The 20,437-nt window shown below is 38.6% G+C and overlaps 1 protein-coding gene across 1 annotated transcript; it reads left to right on the top strand.

Annotated features, from left to right (window-relative positions):
* Positions 1-19,605: 19,605 nt before the first annotated feature.
* On the top strand, positions 19,606-20,235 carry LOC143619031 (uncharacterized). Its single transcript, XM_077091061.1, has one exon. The coding sequence runs from the start codon at positions 19,606-19,608 to the stop codon at positions 20,233-20,235; it is 630 nt and encodes a 209-aa protein (XP_076947176.1).
* The last annotated feature ends 202 nt before the right edge of the window (positions 20,236-20,437 follow it).

The raw sequence follows: 20,437 nt of genomic DNA, 5'->3' as shown, positions 1-20,437 counted from the left end.
AAGGTATTTGATTCTGGATTCTATTGGCCTTCTATTTTCAAAGACGCACATGAGTTTGTTAAAAATTGCGACCGATGTCGACGTGTTGGAAATATCTCATCCCGGAATGAGATGCCCCAAAATGCGATTCAGGTTTGCGAGGTTTTTGACATTTGGGGTATCGATTTTATGGGCCCGCACCCGTCATCTAGAGGGAACAAGTACATTCTTGTGGCTGTTGATTACGTTTCCAAGTGGGTCGAGGCTAAAGCATTTCCCACTAACGACGCCCGAGTTGTAGTGAGATTTTTAAAAGGTTTGTTTTCCCGTTTTGGAGTCCCGAAGGCCTTGATCAGTGATCGAGGTACTCACTTCTGCAATGCGCAGATGGAGAAGACGTTACAGCGCTATGGGGTCACCCACCGGCTTGCGACCGCCTACCACCCAAAGACCAGTGGGCAAGTAGAAGTGAGTAATCGGGGAATTAAACGTATTCTCGAGAAAACAGTTGGTTCAAATCGTCAGGATTGGTCCGACAAATTAGATGACGCTCTGTAGGCTTTCCGAACAGCCTACAAGACTCCGACTGGTTCCACACCATTTCGGATGATTTATGGGAAGGCATGTCATCTTCCTGTTGAATTGGAACACCGCGCTTCATGGGCCCTTCAGAGGGTTAATCTTGATTTATCCGTCGCTGAGAGTACACGTTTCCATCAGTTGCACGAGTTGGAGGAGCTCCAGGATCACGCATATGCACAATCATTTCGGTATAAGGAGCGGACGAAGGAACTGCATGATAGAAAGCTGAAGGGTAATAGGCAGTTCAAGTGTGGGGATAAGGTTTTATTGTATAACTCCCGGTTGAGGTTATTCCCGGGAAAGTTGAAATCCCGATGGTCGGGACCGTTCACGGTCACTGAGGTTTTCCCGTATGGCACGATTGAGATACAAGATCGAAGCGGGAAGTTTAAGGTGAACGGCCATAGACTGAAGCACTACATTGGAGAGCCGATAACTGATCAGACAGTCGAGGTGTTCTACCTTGACTCATTCACCGAGGGTTAGTCGTGATAGATGCATCACTCGGGAGACAGCCCGAGTTGTAGAGTTTGTATTATAATTCTCTTTATTGTCTGTTTTTATTTGTTTTATTTTTATTTTTATTTATAAAAATATAAAAATACAAAAAAAATAAATATTTAATAAAAATAAAAAAAAAATTAAAAAATTCAAAAACACAAAAATATGTTTATTTCTTATGTTTTTGTTTTCTGTTTTGTACGCCGCTACATGCGAGCGAGTTTGAGTTGTTACAGGTATTATTATGCGCATGGTAGCACTGATGGCGTTTTGGAACTGGTTCACCCGTGGTTGCGGCCGCGAATGAAATGCTATACGGTCGTTCGTTCGAATCATACACAGCTAATGAAGAATCTGCATCTAAACCAGGGGAGTAACCAGTTCTCTATTTTAATTTCTGTTCTTTCAAGTTTTAATTTTAGGCTTTAAGTTTTAATTTTATTTTTCAGTTTTTATTTTATTTTATTTCTCTTCCTTGTTCTCATCGAGGACGATTTCGTTCTAAGTGTGGGGATGAGAATTTATTTTACTTAGTTGTAGAAAAAAAAATAAAAAAATTAAAAATTAAAAAAAATTTAAAAATAAAAAATTTTTCACTCCTTTTTCGTTTTCGTACGTTGTTCAAGTTTGTGAAGAAAAAAGAAAAGAAAAAAATGTCCCATGTTTTTATTTTCTTTTGCATTAAAGTCGGAGATGATGATTTTATTCGGAAATCGGTTTTTCAAACTACTAATAATATGAGATAAATTAAAGAAAACGCACTTAACTTGGGATGTGTCGGTAGGCTCAGCCTTGAAAATGAAAGGGTAAATTTGATAAAACGGTTAAACGGAAACCTTTTGTGGGTAAAGCGCTTTGTCCGTGGAAAATAAGCAATGAAAGGTCGGGCCATACTCAAGCCTCAAATTTTGGTATGAAAAATTTGAAATATCATGAGTTTTAAAAATCTGAATACGTTATCATATGATGCTTGGGTAGGTTTAACGTTAGAGTATGCCGTGTAGCCTGTGATATAAATCTTAAAATGATAGTTTAGTGTTTTACACCTCATCGGCGTATGGTTTTATAACCTTAAATCCTGTATTGATGGGATGCTTCGGGTCCGGAGACCATGGGTCTGTATGCAATATATTTAGCTGGGTATTCACAATTCCTAAGTGGGGTTGTGTATATTTAAAATAAAGCCAAAGAGCAAACCTTTATAAGTCTATAAACATGATCACAACAGTACGAAAGTACAAATACACTACAGACTTGATCATCCACGCTGTTAGTCATGTGGGGTCCCCTTGCTCGCGTCTCATTACCATTAAGAAACGGACCACAAGGGACACGCCACATGTAAGCCCTATAGATAAAATTTTGCATACTCACCTATGGTGAAGGATTTGGGGTATTGCTTGATAACGGGGGTATGTCATGTTGTGGGGAGCACTGGCTATGAATAATTGAACCTTAATCATATCTAATGGCTGCTTGGTAGACTTTGATGCTTAAGCTTAGGTGGATAAACAATACCCTTGATCGTCTTAACTATTCATAAATGTGGAGCAACAAAGTTTTAATTCTGCTAATTTTGAGGTTTAAGTCAAGTTGGGGTGGTCTGGTCCGGTAAAAGCAGAAAATAAGCGGGTCTTAATTGTGTAAACCACTGAGTAATATTGTCTGATCTTATTTGTCTCGGTAAAGATTAAGGGCATGGGTTTAGGTGGACAACAGTATCGATGATCGCGGTTTTTGCGTTTTTCTGAGCTTTAAAATATAACCTATATGTTTGATTTAACTTTGATTTTCCGATTCTGATCCAACTGCATTAGACTTTTTCAGGGACGAAAAAGGTTTAAGTGTGGGGATGTTTGATGTGTTGTAAAACACATTGACTTTCCGTAGCATTTTTATCATGTTTTAATCGTTTTTAGTTTAATTATTAAGTGTTATGGTTTGTTTATGATTGATTTTACAAAGTTGAATATTTATTTGTAGGTTTATAGAAGATGGTGAAAAAAGAGGCAAATTGGAAGAGTTTAGGGGCCTTTTTGGTCAAAGTTTCAAAGTTTAAGCAAGGCCCGGTCCAAGCCCACTAATTAAAAGCCTTATAATATATTATATTAAGTTAATATCAGATTTGATCAGCCATTATTATCCACACGACCCGAAATCAAAAACCCTAACACCCTTACCCTAAGTTCCGATCGGAACTCTTGCTGCCGCCGGCCAAGAAAGAAGAAAAAAAAGAGAAGCTGTTTGGCGGCTGAGGTGTTGGCGGCTGAGGAAAGAAAGGAGTCTTGGGCAGCTGCTAGGGACTCAAAACATCCAAAAATCTCAGCCATATTGCTTAGTATACATCCTTAAACTTTGTTTATCTTTCAATAACCTTAACTTTGATTGATTTGGTCTTTTTAATTGAATTGTTTTGCAATTGTTTGATTGTTAGACTTGTTATTGATTGAGTTTTGATATTGAATGAGTTTTATAATGTTTATGATGATGTTTGTGATGTTTTTATTAAGTATGTATGGCTGTCCAAAAGTGATGAGTAGCTAAACTAGTTTGTTCTACCTAGGATAGATGATTGTTGAATGGTTTTAACTTGTTTAATGGATTGTTGATGTTCAAGACTTAAATTATTAATGTAAAGTTTAATTAAACCATGAATTAAATTGTGTGTGATGGCTGTGTTTTGTTTGTAATTACTTATAATCCTCTTGCATTAGTTAATTGAATCGGTTTTGATTAATTGATTGCTTGTTAAGCTCTCTACTTGGTGTTTTGGGTTTATTTGCGGGGTGTACAACCGTAGGGATAAGTGGGTAATATAATCATCTAAAATCAGTTAAAATACACCTTCTTTGAGACCGAGAGGTGATAAGAAGTAATATTGTCTCATTGCTTTTACTTGTTAGAATTAAGACCGCGCGAGAGCGTGTTTTTGTCTTGTCAAGTTTGAGTGTTTATGTGCAATTAGTTGGTTTAATTTGGGTTAAGTTAAATTTTTCCTCTATCCTTGGTTGCGTAGTATTCGTTTCCATTAGGTTAGTGTGTCGGTGAGACCGAGAGGTGAGTCGGTATTTGAACACGTTAATAATTGTTTGTCCGGTTTGTTCTTTAAAATCATCTAAAATAAGTTAGAGTTTGTTAGAGAGACTGAGAGGTAATTTGACGTTCTTAAACACATTTTAGTTGTGTTATCTTTTATAACCGGTGTCTTGAATATTTTCAATCCGTTATCTTGTTATTTCTTTCAACATGATTCATTCCTAGGTAGACGTTTTTATTCATTGAATTTAAGTCAAAGTTTTCTTAAAGTATTTTGTTAACAATTTTCTTTTAATTAAGTTAAGTAGTTAAATAAAATCTTAAAAGTTAAATAAATATTATTTTGGTAAGTCTTGGTTAGAGTTTTCTTAATCATAAACGTTTTCACGTGTCTTTGCGTTCGACATCCGGACTTCCTTGATGCTATACTATTTATGATCGGTACACTTGCCGGTTTTGTGTGGTTTCTATAGGATTTTCGTTTTTATAAATTTTAAGCTTAATTGTGATTCGTTCTTTATTTATATTATACATTTTCACACATCAAGTTTTTGGCGCCGTTGCCGGGGACTCGGTTTGAAGCGTTTTAAGAACGACTCGAGTCAAGATTTTCCTTGTTTATTACTTGTCTTTCTTATTTGTTTTGTTTATTAGTTTAAAATAGTTTAGATAATTATAATTTCTTTTATTTATTTTAAATAGTTGTATGCGACGTACTCGATCTCTAGGACCACCAGAAGTTGAAGGATTTCCCGGACCAGAGAGAGAACTTCTTGAGAGACGTCGTACAAAACCGTCTTCTAGTGCATCTACATCCGTCGGTAATACATTCTTTTCTCCTACTTTATCTGAACCCATCGTTAGGGATAGGATTATGGCCGACGCACCACCGAGGAGGACAGTCGCAGACCGGGCCCGTCCGGTCGATGCTGGCGCGAGATCCAGCATTGCTCCACCAGCTATAGGAGTTCAAACGAACTGGCTGATTCCATCGAACGTTCTGAACACCATTTCCCATTCTGCTCAATTTCACGGGTTGCTCCACGAAAACCCACATTCACATCTCACTCGCATCGCACGTATTTGCGACACGTTTCATCTTGCCAACGTATCCGAAGACGCAATCAAACTCCGCATCTTTCCGTTCTCACTCGTTGATCAGGCGAGTCTGTGGCTTGAGTCCCTCCCACAAGGATCCATTTCTACTTGGGCCGCCATGCAGACCCAGTTCCTGGAAAAATACAATCCTCCGGCTAAGGCCGCTCGTTTGCGTAAGTAGATTCATTCTTTCCAGATGGAGGACACTGAGAGTTTCTACGAGGTGTGGGAGAGATTCAAAAACCTACTTGCTTTATGTCCAAACCACGGCTTGCAGGACTGGGCGGTTGTTGAAAAGTTCAATAACGGAGTGACGTACGCGACTCAGAACATGCTTGACACTGCTGCAAGAGGCAACTTATTGACGACAAAGGATACCGATGGGTGCATTGCCCTATTTAACGGTTTAGCCATGAGTGGATACCAGCGACCACCTTCTAAGAGCACCAAAACCGTCGATGCTTTATCACACGGTATGCATTCAGTCGACACAAACACCGCCCTCACGGCACAGGTTGAGGCGTTAGCGAAGATTGTGAAGGACCTGCAGGTGAAGAGTAAATTGTGCGAGATCTGTAGAGGAGGGCATGATACCGTTCAGTGCCCTGTAGGTTTCCAGGAGGAGGCAGTCGACTATGTTAACAATCCGAACCGAAACCCTAATTCTTTTAATTCTTATAATTCGGGTTGGAGAGGTAACCAAAATCCTAACTGGAGGAACGGAAATCATTCCGGCTTCCAGCCGCTTCAGAGTCTATTCCAGGATTCCGGTGAAGGAGCGAGTGGTGGGGAGAAGAAGCCCACGCTCGAGGAGATGATGGCACAGCAGACTCAGATGCTGTCGCAGCTTATGACTCGAGAGGATTCCCGTCACAAAGAGACTCAAGAGAAATTTCGGGAACACGAGTCATTCATGAGAAATCAGGGGGCGTCAATTCAAAATCTTGAGAGGCAGATGGGAGAGATAGCGAATCGTCTGAATGAGAGGCCGCCAGGTACACTTCCGAGTAACACTGAGCAGAACCCGAAGGCCTTCGCGAAGGCGGTGACGACGAGGAGCGGTGCAGGGGCATGTAGTAAGCCAGTGAATCAGGGACCTGCGGTAGATGTAGAGGAGCAGGTAGACGAGGAGATTCAGATGGAGTCTCCACAGGCCAAGGTGCATCAGAGGCGAAGCCCAGGAAGTACAACACAAGCCGAGGACCAGCCATTACCCAGCACACCACCGAGAGTCTACAAACCTAGACTCCCATTTCCCGGGAGAGTCCGCAGGGATAGTGACGAGGAGCAGAACACTAAATTTCTTGATCTCCTGAAACAACTTCACCTTAACATTCCATTCCTTGAGGCACTAACTCAAATGCCCAAATACGCAAAGTTCCTTAAGGATATTCTTTCTAATAAAGAGAAGTTGGCTGAGGTCTCTTCCATCCCGCTGAGTGCTGGTTGCTCTGCAGTTTTGCTGAGAAAGTTACCGGAAAAGATGTCCGATCCTGGGAGTTTCACGATTCCCTGCATCTTAAGTGATAATACGGTTGTTCATGCACTGGCAGATCTTGGTTCCAGTATTAATCTCATGCCGTATTCCGTGTATCGCAAGTTGGGTTTAGGCGAACCGAGGCCTACCCGTATGAGTATCCAGCTTGCTGATCGTTTTGTAAAATACCCCCGAGGGGTGGTCGAGAACATGCTTGTTCGTGTCGACAAATTCATCTTCCCGGTGGACTTTGTCATCCTGGACATGAACGATGACGATAGTGTCCCACTCATCTTGGGCCGACCATTCCATGCCACTGCATAGGCATTGATCGATGTCTGCGAGGGTAAGTTGATTCTGAGAGTTGGGGATGAGAACGTCACCTTTGACGTTCGACAGTCACTGAAACACCCCAAGTCTGCTGATGACTCCTTATACTTCATTGATGCCATCATGGAGCATGTCGGGGAGTTTTTCAGCGAAATTTGTGGAGGATCTGCCTACGACACCCAGATTCTCGATAGGGAGATTCCTGAGATTGAGATGGTTGCCATGACCAATCAGTCCTTAGATGATGACACTGAGTCGCATACTCCTGAATTTGGCGTGTCTGCCGAGATCGTACGAGACGATCCGATGGACCGACCTTCGGTCGAGAGCCCTCCTTCTTCCTTAGAGCTTAGGGATCTGCCTGCCCATCTTGAATACGCATTTTTAGATGAAGAGAGGAAGCTTCCAGTTATCATTGCATCTGCTATGACGGAGGTCGAGAAGGAGAAGTTGTTGAGGGTGCTACGAGAGCACAAGGAGGCTATTGCTTGGAAGATTATCGACATCAAGGGTATCAACCCTTCGTTCTGCACTCATAAAATCTTCATGGAGGAAAATTTCAAAACTGTCGTCCAGCCGCAACGGCGGCTTAATCCGAAAATGCAAGAAGTCGTAAAGAAGGAGATCATTAAACTCCTTGATGCGGGGATCATTTTCCCCATTTCTGATAGTGCTTGGGTGAGTCCAGTCCAAGTGGTTCCTAAAAAGGGTGGTATGACTGTCTTTATCAACGAGAGGAACGAGCTTATTCCCACTAGGACTGTGACGGGATGGCGAGTCTGCATCGACTATCGCAGACTGAATGATGCCACCAGGAAAGACCACTTTCCTTTACCCTTCATTGATCAAATGTTGGAACGTTTAGCGGGTCAGCAGTACTACTGCTTCTTGGATGGTTTCTCCGGGTATTTTCAGATTCCCATAGCTCCCGATGACTAGGAGAAAACCACTTTCACCTGCCCTTACGGTACGTTTGCCTACAAACGTATGCCGTTCGGACTGTGTAACGCTCTGGCCACATTCCAGAGGTGTATGGTGGCCATTTTCCATGATATGATCGAGGACTCCATGGAGGTGTTCATGGACGATTTTTCCGTATTTGGGAGTTCCTTCGATCATTGTTTATCAAATCTCGAGAGGATGATGTCCCGCTGTGTTGACACCAACCTAGTCCTTAACTGGGAAAAATGTCATTTCATGGTTCGCGAGGGCATTGTTTTAGGACATCGGATCTCGAGTGCGGGGATAGAGGTTGATAAAGTGAAGGTCGAGACCATTTCTAATCTTCCCCCGCCTACTTCTGTGAGAGCTATTCGTAGTTTTCTAGGTCATGCCGGGTTCTACCGCCGGTTCATTAAAGATTTCTCTAAAATCGCGTGACCCATGACCAAACTTTTGGAGAAGGATGCTCCATTTAATTTTTCTGAGCAGTGTATCGAGGCGTTTGATCTTCTAAAAGACAAACTTGTTAACGCCCCGATCATGGTTGCTCCCGACTGGTCGTGACCATTCGAGTTGATGTGTGACGCGAGCGACTTCGCAGTCGGAGCGGTTCTTGGACAACGGAAGGATAAACATTTCCATCCGATCTATTATGCGAGCTGGACCTTAAATGGCGCACAGGAAAGCTATACCATCACCGAAAAAGAGCTTTTAGCTGTGGTGTTCGCTTTCGACAAATTTAGGTCCTATCTGGTTTTGTCCAAAACGATTGTTTATACGGATCACGCTGCTATTCGTTATCTTTTCAGCAAGCAGGATGCCAAACCTCGTCTTATCCGTTGGATCCTGTTGCTTCAAGAGTTTGATATTGAGATCCGTGATAAAAAGGGGGCCGAGAATGTCGCGGCCGATCATCTTTCACGTCTAGAAGGTGCTGAGTTAGGAGATTCGGGGGGCAGGATCAACGATCGTTTTCCGACGGAAAGTCTCATGTTCGTTAAGGCACAGGAGGAGGGTTTTCCATGGTTCGCTGACTTCGCAAATGATCTTGCTGATGGATACCTCCCGAAGATGTCTTACCAGCAAAAGAAGAAATTCTTTGCTGATGTTAAGTTCTACCTATGGGGCGACCCGTATCTTTTCCGTGTTGGTGCTGATCAGTTAATTAGAAGATGTGTGGATGCAAAGGAGGGATGGCAGATTTTAAGCCATTGTCATGTGGGACCGACAGGAGGTCACCACGGTGCGAGTTCGACAGCGAAGAAGGTATTTGATTCTGGATTCTATTGGCCTTCTATTTTCAAAGACGCACATGAGTTTGTTAAAAATTGTGACCGATGTCAACGTGTTGGTAATATCTCATCCCGGAATGAGATACCCCAAAATGCGATTCAGGTATGCGAGGTTTTTGACATTTGGGGTATCGATTTTATGGGCCCGTTCCCGTCATCTAGAGGGAACAAGTACATTCTTGTGACTGTTGATTACGTTTCCAAGTGGGTCGAGGCTAAAGCATTGCCCACTAACGACGCCCGAGTTGTAGTGAGATTTTTAAAAGGTTTGTTTTCCCGTTTTGGAGTCCCGAAGGCCTTGATCAGTGATCGAGGTACTCACTTCTGCAATGCGCAGATGGAGAAGGCGTTGCAGCCCTATGGGATCACCCACCGGCTTGCGACCGCCTACCACCCACAGACCAGTGGGCAAGTAGAAGTGAGTAATCGTGGAATTAAACGTATTCTCGAGAAAACAGTTGGTTCAAATCATCGGGATTGGTCCGACAAATTAGATGACGCTCTGTAGGCTTTCCGAACAGCCTACAAGACTCCGACTGGTTCCACACCATTTCGGATAATTTATGGGAAGGCCTGTCATCTTCCTGTTGAATTGGAACACCGCGCTTCATGGGCCCTTCAGAGGGTTAATCTTGATTTATCCGTCGCTGAGAGTACACGTTTCCATCAGTTGCACGAGTTGGAGGAGCTCCAGGATCACGCATATGCACAATCATTTCGGTATAAGGAGCGGACGAAGGAACTGCATGATAGAAAGCTGAAGGGTAATAGGCAGTTCAAGTGTGGGGATAAGGTTTTATTGTATAACTCCCGGTTGAGGTTATTCCCGGGAAAGTTGAAATCCCGATGGTCGGGACCATTCACGGTCACTGAGGTTTTCCCGTATGGCACGATTGAGATACAAGATCGAAGCGGGAAGTTTAAGGTGAACGGCCATAGACTGAAGCACTACATTGGAGAGCCGATAACTGATCAGACAGTCGAGGTGTTCTACCTTGACTCATTCACCGAGGGTTAGTCGTGATAGATGCATCACTCGGGAGACAGCCCGAGTTGTAGAGTTTGTATTATAATTCTCTTTATTATCTGTTTTTATTTGTTTTATTTTTATTTTTATTTATAAAAACATAAAAATACAAAAAAAAAAATATTTAATAAAAATAAAAAAAAAATTAAAAAATTCAGAAACACCAAAATATGTTTATTTCTTATGTTTTTGTTTTCTGTTTTGTACGCCGCTACATGCGAGCGAGTTTGAGTTGTTACAGGTATTATTATGCGCATGGTAGCTCTGATGGCGTTTTGGAACTGGTTCACCCGTGGTTGCGGCCGCGAATGAAATGCTATACGGTCGTTCGTTCGAATCATACACAGCTAATGAAGAATCTGCATCTAAACCAGGGGAGTAACCCGTTCTCTATTTTAATTTCTGTTCTTTCAAGTTTTAATTTTAGGCTTTAAGTTTTAATTTTATTTTTCAGTTTTTATTTTATTTTATTTCTCTTCATTGTTCTCATCGAGGACGATTTCGTTCTAAGTGTGGGGATGGGAATTTATTTTACTTAGTTGTAGAAAAAAAAATAAAAAATTAAAAAAATTTTTAAAATAAAAATTTTTTCACTCATTTTTCGTTTTTGTACGTTGTTCAAGTTTGTGAAAAAAAAAAGAAAAAGAAAAAAATGTCACTTGTTTTTAGTTTCTTTTGCATTAAAGTCGGAGATGATGATTTTATTCGGAAATCGGTTTTTCAAACTACTAATAATATGAGATAAAGAAAACGCACTTAACTTGGGATGTGTCGGTAGGCTCAGCCTTGAAAATGAAAGGGCAAATTTGATAAAACGGTTAAACGGAAATCTTTTGTGGGTAAAGCGCTTTGTCTGTGGAAAATAAGCAATGAAAGGTCAGGCCATACTCAAGCCTCAAATTTTGGTATGAAAAATTTAAAATATCATGAGTTTTAAAAATCTGAATACGTTATCATATGATGCTTGGGTAGGTTTAACGTTAGAGTATGCCGTGTAGCCTGTGATATAAATCTTAAAATGATAGTTTAGTGTTTTACACCTCATCGGCGTATGGTTTTATAACCTTAAATCCTGTATTGATGGGATGCTTCGGGTCCGGAGACCATGGGTCTGTATGCAATATATTTAGCTGGGTATTCACAATTCCTAAGTGGGGTTGTGTATATTTAAAATAAAGCCAAAGAGCAAACCTTTATAAGTCTATAAACATGATCACAACAGTACGAAAGTACAAATACACTACAGACTTGATCATCCACGCTGTTAGTCATGTGGGGTCCCCTTGCATTAGTTAATTGAATCGGTTTTGATTAATTGAATCGGTTTTGATTAATATATTTAGCTGTGTTTTGTTTGTAATTACTTATAATCCTCTTGCATTAGTTAATTGAATCGGTTTTGATTAATTGATTGCTTGTTAAGCTCTCTACTTGGTGTTTTGGGTTTATTTGCGGGGTGTACAACCGTAGGGATAAGTGGGTAATATAATCATCTAAAATCAGTTAAAATACACATTCTTTGAGACCGAGAGGTGATAAGAAGTAATATTGTCTCATTGCTTTTACTTGTTAGAATTAAGACCGCGCGAGAGCGGGTTTTTGTCTTGTCAAGTTTGAGTGTTTATGTGCAATTAGTTGGTTTAATTTGGGTTAAGTTAAATTGTTCCTCTATCCTTGGTTGCGTAGTATTCGTTTCCATTAGGTTAGTGTGTCGGTGAGACCGAGAGGTGAGTCGGTATTTGAACACACTAATAATTGTTTGTCCGGTTTGTTCTTTAAAATCATCTAAAATAAGTTAGAGTTTGTTAGAGAGACTGAGAGGTAATTTGACTTTCTTAAACACGTTTTAGTTGTGTTATCTTTTATAACCGGTGTCTTGAATATTTTCAATCCGTTATCTTGTTATTTCTTTCAACATGATTCATTCCTAGGTAGACGTTTTTATTCATTGAATTTAAGTCAAAGTTTTCTTAAAGTATTTTGTTAACAGTTTTCTTTTAATTAAGTTAAGTAGTTAAATAAAATCTTAAAAATAAATAAATATTATTTTGGTAAGTCTTGGTTAGAGTTTTCTTAATCATAAACGTTTTCACGTGTCTTTGCGTTCGACATCCGGACTTCCTTGATGCTATACTATTTATGATCGGTACACTTGCCGGTTTTGTGTGGTTTCTATAGGATTTTCGTTTTTATAAATTTAAAGCTTAATTGTGATTCGTTCTTTATTTATATTATACATTTTCACACATCAGACAACAAGGCCCCGTGTCAATATAAAAAATGCACTGATTTACATATGTAATAAAAGTATGCATAAACTTTACATATGTAACAAAACTTTTAACTATAAATACACGTTATATTTTTTTATGTAAAATAAAATAATAAAATAATAAAATAATAAAATAAATAAATAAAACTACTTGAATTAGAAAAATAAAAGCTAAAAACGATTTATAGTAACCCAAGTGAAAATATTTAAGTTTGTTTTAAATTATTTATCTTCAGTGTTATTAATATTAGAAAAAAAAAGCTAAATTGTTAAAATTGAAAAAACAAGAGGAAAGAAGAGTACACAGACAAGACAAATACAACTAATAATACTAGTCAGGTGTTCACGCGATATAGCGGGATACGCACGAACGTTATCGATGTCGATGTTGGTACGCTCCTCGCAACAGTACGTGCATATCCTGATGATGGTATGTGCGTAACGTGACATTAGACACGTAACCGGTTTCGGTAATCGCGTCACACAACACCAACACGCGAGTAATCTGGTACGCATAAACAAGGCCATCCACGTAACTAACGCCTGAATGCGCGTAACCGGTGACGAAAATCAAGAAGCAAAGATGAAATGTACAATAATTTCAAGTAGACCACTTTTTAACCCAACCCGTTTTGACGTGAAATTCATTCCAACCCAACATCGTTTTAACCCAAAGCTTGTTTTGACCTGAACCCACCGAGAACCGAAAATGAACCATTTTTTGTATCGACATATTCTGACCATAATTTGTTATGACCTATGAGCCGAAAATGTTCGAACTTTTGCCGGTACTAATTGATAATCAAGTAACATGTTAATTTTTTTTAAATTAATAAACTATAGTAATATGATACTCAAATTAAAGATAATAAAATGCTCGTTTTTATAGTGTAATATTTTTAAAAAAGTATTAACGTGTGAAAAAGTTATGGCCATTTAAAAGTCATGGGAGTAGTTTGTTTAGAATAAGAGGTAAAAGTGTAAGTATTATATAAATTAACAAAAACTTATTGAAGTTGAAGGACTAAAATTGTAATTTATTTTTTACGAATGTTCATTGACATGGTTAAACACCAAAAGTGGCATTAAAATCTTATAATTTGATGCATTATGTGTTGTACAAGTTGCATTATAGATTGGACCTCTTATTCATTAAGAGGTCCTTGCCATTCTTTTGATATATAGCCGAGGTGTATTTGAGACGATGGCTAGTATGTTGGATTCCTGATTGATGGATCCTCAACTGATTTGTTCGGGGGGCCTCTTGTATGTTGACCGACTTGCCCGGAAATGGCTAGTTCCCCCCGGGGGGGGGTCGTCATACGGTAGTCGTGGGAAGTTTGGTCGAGAGCTTGAAGATTGGTGGGCGCCTGTCGGTTGAGGCATCCTCCTAGGCCCTAGATTAGCATTATTTAGGATTGATGCTTGCTACGACAAGAATTTTACCCTGATGAAAACAATGCTTTGGCATGTCATAGTCGTGGTTATTGTGAATTATTGCCTGCTATTTTTACAGTGTTGTTGCCACAAATGGGATAATTTCGTTCGGTTCAATCTTGATGAATGTATAGATAGTATTATTTTTCTAATCATCTTTCATTTTCCCACTATCTACTTCCCCGCTTCAACACATGCCGGAAATTTTACCGGCAGTATTCCTTCTTCTCCGTTTTATCTTTCTCTTCCTTCTTTTCTCATTATTTGTCAAATTTTTACATGGGTCGGTCAGGATTTTTTCGTATATATAACACTTATTCTTTTTTTTTTTTTTTTTTTTATCACAGGGTCCGCAACTGAGTCCCTCCGATATGAGATTTTTTCAAGCTTGGAGCCATTTTAAGCTTGGAAACATTTTTGTGAGATGCCATGACCATCAACAACACCACCGAAATCGACGCTTACGACACCGTCTTCATTATCTTTATTCAACTTATCTCTCTAGGGTAAGGATTTAGGACTCTGATGATGGACTGTTTCAACTTTGCTGTTTAGATTTGGTTAACCCAACTTTATCTTTCGTGTCTACTCAGGTCTTCTGGTTTGATCTTTCTCAGGTGGCACTCGGTGAGGTGTACGCTTGAAGATGCTGCATGAATATTCTTCTAGTGCATGTAAATCGCATCATCTTCTATCTATTTTGATTAGTTGCATCTGATTAATTTAAGTTATTGTTGTAGTTCTGTGCGTATTTGTCAATTTAGCCCTAATATCATAATTAGGATGTTTTGATAAGTTTGCAGAAGCGGAAAGGCAGCAAATACTTCAGTTCAGGCTCATCCAGAAACAGAATTTCAGGTTTGTGTTTCATTTTCATTGCGAGTTTATGCAAGCATGTTGAGCAAACCGTACCGCTAGCCGATTCGGTACCCAACTATTTGAGGTTTCGGTGCCGGTATTTATCTAATTTTTACCAACCGTATCGAACCGAGCGTTTTCGACACTGGTACCAAGCTTTTGGGAGATTTGAGATTGGGAAATTCGGTATGGGTATGGTACCGAGCTCATCCTTAACGTGAAGTTAATGTTATTGTGGAGGGAGTGGCCTGGGCGCCAACATAAATTATCAATCTAGCATGATTATAGAAACCGTACTTACTAAAGTAACAGTATCATATAAACTCACTATTTGAACACACATTATCTGATGTCTGACCCGTTTAAATAATCCAGATTGTTTTCTTTTTAGATGCTAATCTTAGAAAAGATACTTAGTGACAATTGACATAGGGTAACTAATTATTTTTGTGTTTTCTCTTCTTCAGTTGAGTTGCTTTATAGCTGCTTCGAGAAAGTCAATACTCATATACATCATTCAGCATGCATGAATCAAAAACGTTTTCTATAGAGGTAGGGTACCAAAAGGACCCAAATACCCGTACTAAATGCCCGCGGGTCAATCAGAAGCTCCTCATAAGGCACCCGCGGGACATATAAACCATCCGCATAGTCATTTGAGGAAGAACACCCTCATAGCACGTGCGGAAGCATCACAGCACCCTCGAAAGTCATCCGCAAGAAGGAATATCCTTCCGCGTGAATAACTACGAGTCAATGCTCTGGGATAGTTGTTAGCAACCAATTACCTTCTAGAAGAATCGCCAAGATGCTTTCTTGGGCAATACGTGATCTATGGGCCAATTAGCTAATGACACGTGACAAGGTCGTTATAACCGTGCACATGGCCAATATTACCCCGTTAACCAATAATAGAGCAACACGTGTCCAGGTTGTTATACATGCACATGTAACGTATAAGCTAAACCTATCACATAAGGACACACGTCCAGACGGTTATGCAGGCATCTTCTAAAAGGACAGCTGGCCAATCACTTCCCCACACCCTTCGGCTATAAACACCCTCTCAATCACCATGAGGTATTCATTCATCATCACTGTACTCTCTCAATTTACTTAAGTACTTTATCTCTTTGTATGAACGGTACTTATTCTCACGCCGGAGGGTGGTTACGGGAATGCCCCCCCTCTTGTCCTTCCCGTAACGAGCTCACGGTGTTCTGTTTTGCAGGATTCACGTCATTGGACTTTAGGAATTGTATTCATATCGTGTTGGCAGTAACCGTATCCTACCTTGTGGACTCATTGGATCTAGGACCCATCAGTGGGGAGTAGATCCGTGTTTCTTCATTTTCTAAAGTTCATAACGGTTTAATAAAGAATCTAACGAGGTAATAATAAGATATATAATATGTTGGTGTGTTTTTCATCTTTGTTATATTGATTTATGGTAGTGAATTTGTGCTTGCTTCATTAGGTTGTTAAGAGAAGTTTTCTAGAGCATGGTATTAACAAGGTAGTAAAGTAATATTTGATGTCCTGTTAACAATAGATAAATTTTCATGTTAATGGCATTTAAGTTTTATGATGCAGTTATGCCTCGTTTTTATGTATATGCAGACAACATCACCTTTCACCTTTGAGAAGAATGTCATCATAAATCTCGCATGTACTCTCCATGTCCCAGAAATAAAGTATGCAACTTTTGACATGACACATACTTTAGTAAAAATGTTTGGAACAAATGTCTACAATAATCTAGCGTAATAAATGACATACAAAGAAGCTTACACAAGTATCGGCTGCTATGAGTGGTATCAAATTTTGATGACTGTTGTTTAGGGGATGCCAACCTATAAAATAGGGATTTACTTTGTGGTTTTCGAGTATTTCGGGTTAACCTGAACAATAAGTAGTTCAACCCTATATCGAACTAAATACATTTTATCGGGTTTGGTTTTAGTATTGTGAATGGATTTTTCATATATTTGTTGGCAATCGGTTCGGCCTGTGAAAACTAGAATGTGGCACATGTCAAACATCAATGTAGTCATTCATTTCAAATTAGGCGTTGTGATTGTATCGTGAAGAATTATGCACAATGGCGTTGTGATTGTAACGTGAAGATTTATGTATACCTAAACGTTGTCACGCTCCGCGAAGCGCACGGGTAAAGAAACCACTTTGATACAAATTTTCACTTCAACAAATGAATTTTTTTAAATATTATATAATATTTACAATTCTATATATACTATTAAAGGAATAGGATTTTTGGACATATGATATCTTATTGATCCATCTCTATTATTTTCATATATACCAAGTTTTCCCCTATTTTATTTATAATAAAATAATTCAAAAATAAAAAATATATTTCTAGGTCGGAATTAATGCTAATGACTTAGAGCATTCTCATCCCTTCTATCAAAACATCCCCAATTTCTATAATTTAAAAAAGGCTTCCAATTACTCACTTCATCATCCTATCCTCTATCCTTATACCCAATCTTTAAATAATGAAGATATGCTATAGAAACTTTTCATATATGAAAAGCTACTATAGCCCACCCCATCTCAATAACATTTACTTTCATAGTTTCACCCGCCCATTTCAATCACTTCTCCCGTTCAACTTTCTAGGGTTCCTCAGCCAAATACAAGAAATCAAAGGCAATTGACACCCTTTGAAGCAAATAAGCGGCCCCCTCTACCATCTTCATTCTCTCTGAAGCAACTCAAACACCAAAATCAAAGAGTTCTTGTAGTTGTTCGAATTGAAGCAATTGTGTCTGTGTTCATTGATACAAGCTGCAAGAGGTACCTTTCTCTCTCTTTATCTCTTAATTTCATTATGTTTATTGTAGGATTACAACTATCTTTATGAAATTTACCCTCATCTATCTTCTTGAAATTTACCCTACACTTGACTTGTGTTGACTTCAGTTTAAGTTATTTAGGCCCATGGTTATACAGTTAGTCATTTAACAGAAATTTGTTTTAGAGTTATTCAAAATTTCAATTTTGTCATGCACATAAGTTGTTCTGTAATTTATATATATATGGTTGAGGCCAACAAAAATAGGGTGTAGAGTGTAGAGAAGTTTTAATTAAAAAAAAGACATTTAATAATTGTATGAACTTTGAATTTGGACTTAAATGAAACAAAATGTGTAGTTACCTAATCAACGTTGACTTTGTGTCAACATGAATTTCAAGTAACTAAAAAATCATCTTTAGATCTTAACATGAGTGTCTAGAAATCTGTTTCAATTTAAAGAGTGCAATTTTTTATAGAATTACCATATACGAAATTCTCAGGTTTGATTTTAACCTAAACGGATTCAAGTAAGTTTTGAAGGTCAAAACAAGGAGCACATTTAGCTAAAAGGATCGTATTCAGATCAATCTGATCGATTTGTCGGTTAACTTGTTTAATGGATAGTTATTTTTACATATGCAACTTTAAACAAGACATAAGGTTCGTAGCCTAGTTTATAGTTTAGATGTAAAATTTTCTTTGCATATATAAATGTGATTGATGTATGTAAGTTTTTAATATTAATATGCATTTGGGGGATGTTCCTGTCTCACATAACCTTGTTGCTGGTATATGAGCAACCTAAGTGATTAATGAAAACAAAGCAAACAGCAGCCAAAGATTCACTTTTGAATCATAGAATTTCAGAAAAACATCATAACATGAGTACATAACAGCAGCCAAAGATTCACTCACTATTATCTTGCTTGTTATTATTATTATTAATCTGCAATTGAAATCATTTTTTATTGCTTGTTCCTTTTGTTTGGTGCACTGCTCTATAAAAAGTCTTAGCTGTTGTACAAACATTTATCTTCTAGAACAATATTTTATAAAATGTCTTTGGTGACCATTAGTGATGCTGCAACTTGAAATTTGTGGAAAATGAAACGATGATGATGTTGTTAGCTATCATCTTTAGTTTCTGTCACCTTTAGAATTTCATGTAATTACCCGAACCCGACCCGATACCGAATAGAATCAATTTTTAGGACCGAAACAAAACATAGAAAATTAGGTCGGTTATATTCTAATAATTGGTAATTGTTTCTGGTTCTGATTTGTGTAACATTTTTAGTTTTACAGAATAAGTTGTTATAACTCATTGAACTGGGTCAAAATGGTATGTTATAAGGCAGCGGACAACATGAAATAGAATAAAGATATTCACATCATGTTTGTTGTTAGTTTATAAATAATAATTGTTGAAATCAAACATTTTAGTAGGCATATGTAAATTTATAGGTTTGATTTGTTTTATTAATATAAGCTGCTCATATACATATACATATATAAATGCATTGCTTATTTGTTTGTGAATTACAAATAAAAAGCACTATAATTGTTCCAACATATTTCACCTTTAGCCTTGATAAAAATTTGTGTGTATTTTGACAGGTTGAGTTAATCGCATACTTGATCACATGCCTCGTACATTCTTTCGCAAATTGTTAACATACATATCTTCTGAAGATGATAGTGATGTTGATCTTAGCGAGGATGACGAAGGACAATGTATTCGCAAGCGTCGTAGGTTTATTCAGCGTAATTCAAGGACACCAACATCTATATCCTTTAGATCTATTTCGACGAAGATTTCGTATGCGTCGCCCACTATTTCTCCGGATTCTAAATGAGGTAGTGGCTCACGAGCCATACTTTGTCCAAAGAAGAGATAATGTCGGAAAACTAGGTTTATCTTCCATGCAAAAGATAACGGCAACACTTAGAATGATGGCGTATGGGGTTACCGCAAATTTTATGGATGAATACATAAGTATTGGTGAAAGCACTGCAATGGAGAGCCTTAAAAAATTTGGTGAGACGATAGTAAATATTTTTTCAACTGAATATTTACGTTCACCAAACACCAATGATATTACTCAATTGCTTGCTGTTGCGGATCAACGAGGATTCCCTGTAATGTTAGAAAGCATTGACTGCATGCACTGGAAGTGGAAAAATTGTCCCACGGCTTGGAAAGGTATGTACTCTGGCCACATTCGTGAACCTACTATTATTTTAAAGGTGGTTGCCTCATATGATCTCTGGATATGGCATGCATTTTTTGGCATGCCCGATTCACATAACGACATTAACGTGCTAGAGAGGTCTTTTGTTTTCACAGAACTTGCGCAAGGACGTGCTTCTCCAGTCAATTACACGGTTAATGGAAACGACTATACTATGGGGTATTACCTTGCAGATGGTATTTATCCTAGGTGGACAACTTTTGTAAAGACGATTCCGGCACCAAGAGGGAACAAGCATAAGAATCTGCAAGAAAAGATGTCGAGCGAGCATTTGGTGTACTTCAACAAAGATTTGCAATCATTCGAGGACCTTCATGAATGTTCAAAGTGAATGTGCTAACAAATATAATGAAAGCATGTGTTATTCTTCATAATATGATCATTGAAGATGAACGTGATGATGGTGACAGTCTTAATATGGAGTATGATCAACTTGATGATGATCTCCCCGAATTGTCGCGCACTCATACATATGAGTTTATGGACTTCATCGAACGTCATCTTTGTATTAGAGATAGCTTGGCTCATCATCA

Source organism: Bidens hawaiensis, unplaced genomic scaffold (assembly GCF_021521415.1).
Source record: "Bidens hawaiensis isolate Kalapana, Puna unplaced genomic scaffold, B.hawaiensis_p1.1 tig00002355_1, whole genome shotgun sequence".
Taxonomy (NCBI): Eukaryota; Viridiplantae; Streptophyta; class Magnoliopsida; order Asterales; family Asteraceae; genus Bidens; species Bidens hawaiensis.
Note: the sequence above shows the minus strand (reverse complement) of the source record. Positions and strands in the feature narration are given on the sequence as shown.